At 35.8% G+C, this 2,313-nt stretch overlaps 1 protein-coding gene across 1 annotated transcript in view; it reads left to right on the top strand.

Moving 5' to 3' along the window:
• Window positions 1-2,313, top strand: part of syncripl (synaptotagmin binding, cytoplasmic RNA interacting protein, like) — a 34,999-nt gene that overhangs the window by 12,377 nt on the left and 20,309 nt on the right. The window contains exons 4-5 of the mRNA XM_016531849.1: window positions 1,557-1,664; window positions 1,833-1,946. Of these exons, the coding sequence (XP_016387335.1) occupies window positions 1,557-1,664; window positions 1,833-1,946 (222 nt within the window). The remainder of the gene's footprint in view (window positions 1-1,556; window positions 1,665-1,832; window positions 1,947-2,313) is intronic.

The raw sequence follows: 2,313 nt of genomic DNA, 5'->3' as shown, positions 1-2,313 counted from the left end.
GTGTATATATATATATATATATATATATATATATATATATAGGCTAAACGTTTGGACACATTACTATTTTGTTTTTGCAAGAACTTTTTGATAAAATTTTTAATATACTTTAAAATGTTTTATTCCTGTGATCAAAGCTGAATTTTCAGCATCATTACTCCAGTCTTCAGTGTCACATGATCTTCAGAAATCATTCTAATATGCTGATTTATTAAAGTTGTGCTGCTTAATATTTTTTTTATAACCTGTGATTCTTTGATGGAAAAAAAGAAAAAAAAAAAAGAGCTTTTATTTAAAGTATAACTTTTGTAACACTATACACTACTGTTCAAAAGCTTAAGGTCAGTATTATTTTTTTTTATTATTTAAGAAATTAGTTTTTTATTCCGTAAGGATTTGATAAAGTGATAGTAAATATTTATATTGTTAGAAAACATCTCTATTTTGAATAAATGCTGTACTTTTAAACTTATCAATGAACCCCAAAAAAGTATCACATGTTCCAAAAAAACAAGCAACACAACTTTCAACACTGATAATAAATCAGCATATTAGAATGATTTCTGAAGATCATGTGACGCTGAAGACTGGAGTAATGATGCTGAAAATACAGCTGCGCATCACAGAAATAAATTACATTTTAAAGTATATTAAAATAGAACAAACGTTATTTTATATTGTAATAATATTTCGCGTTATTACAGATTTTTCTGTATTTTTGATCAAATAAATGCAGGTTTGATGAGCAGAAGAGACTTTTATAATGCTGCATAATTATTAAAAATGGTAATATGATAAAGTCCTTTCACGTCACCATTTCGGCAGCCTACACTTCACATAATAGGCCTGTAGGGGCGCTTGGGCTTCATTAGATATGATAGTTTCATGAAATAGTAAACGGTGTATCAATATAAATAAATACAAGTGAATTGAACACTACTAAACATTGTGACGTCTGGTGCTGCACGGTTTTGTGCAGTGCTTTGTAGTCAGTTAACATCTATTTTCTCAGCGATGCAATTTGATTTATAAAATGAGATGAACCGCAGATCCAGATCGCTTCACAAACATAAGTCCATCTGTCCATGTAATTTTCAACCGATTTATGAATAATTCTACTACGTCATTACTGGAACGCCACTCTCTCGTGAACACGCGTACCAGTTAGCGGAAGCTAGAGATTACGGTTTATAAAGTTTTAAATATGGATATTTTTCCATTCACTGCCATTATAAAGCTTGGAAGAGCCAGGACATTTTTTAATATAACTCCGATTGGATTCGCCTGAAAGAAGGAAGTCATATACACCTAGGATGTGTTGAGGGTGAGTAAACCATGGGCTAATTTTCATTTCTGGGTGAACTATCCCTTTAACACATAACACACTGTCTTTACGAAGACAGTGTCTTTGTCCATCTTGTATTTGTCTGTTCAAGTGCGATAAGACACACAAGAGTCTGCTGTCCCGGGCCATTGAGCAGTTCTTATTGTCGAGCCCTGGTTTTTATTTTAGCCCTGAAACACACCTGCTCACCCATTGCTAATGTTTTGAACAGAATAAAAGTGCCTTCCTCTGTGGAGTGATGAAGACGTACAGGCAGAGGGAGAAACAGGGGACCAAAGTGTCAGACTCCACTAAAGGACCAGATGAGGCCAAAATCAAAGTAAGTCTATGCAAGCCAGTAAGTCAGGTTTTTTAGTTCCTAAAGTTGAATGATCTATCCGCCTGTCTATCTATTGTTCTTTCTGTGTCGCTGTTTGTGTTGCTGCTTTCTTTTCTATTGATCCAGTAACTGTCTGACGGTCAAGTGTTTTTATTTTCTGCTTCACAGGCTTTGCTCGAGAGAACTGGCTATACACTTGATGTGACGACAGGCCAGCGCAAGTATGGCGGTCCTCCTCCAGGGTCGACCCATGCTGGAGTTCAGCCCACCGTCGGCACAGAGGTTAGTGCTGTAGTCATTAAAACACACTATTAGTTTGTATTAGAATTTCGAATATTAGTCAAATTTAAAAGAAATATCCACATTCGAATGCAAAAACGTTGCATTCGAATTTTAGGTGTGCGTTAAGGAGGCAGCCTTATCAGTGGCGCACGAGATGCGATGACGATGTAAGTGTCGTTGCATTTTAATGTTTTTTGTTAGCCTATCCAGTTGAAGCCACTAGATGCGGCGCTGCTGCGTTGTTCATTCAAAATATTGCGTGAAAAGAGAACATCAATGCGGAGAAGATCTTGTTTACATCAAAACCGAAACCAAGCCGTTCACACAGAACGCATATTTCTCACATTTTCTAGAGGGACATCTATCA

Source organism: Sinocyclocheilus rhinocerous, unplaced genomic scaffold (genome assembly GCF_001515625.1).
Source record: "Sinocyclocheilus rhinocerous isolate Xijiao unplaced genomic scaffold, SAMN03320098_v1.1 scaffold364, whole genome shotgun sequence".
NCBI lineage: Eukaryota > Metazoa > Chordata > Actinopteri > Cypriniformes > Cyprinidae > Sinocyclocheilus > Sinocyclocheilus rhinocerous.
Note: the sequence above shows the minus strand (reverse complement) of the source record. Positions and strands in the feature narration are given on the sequence as shown.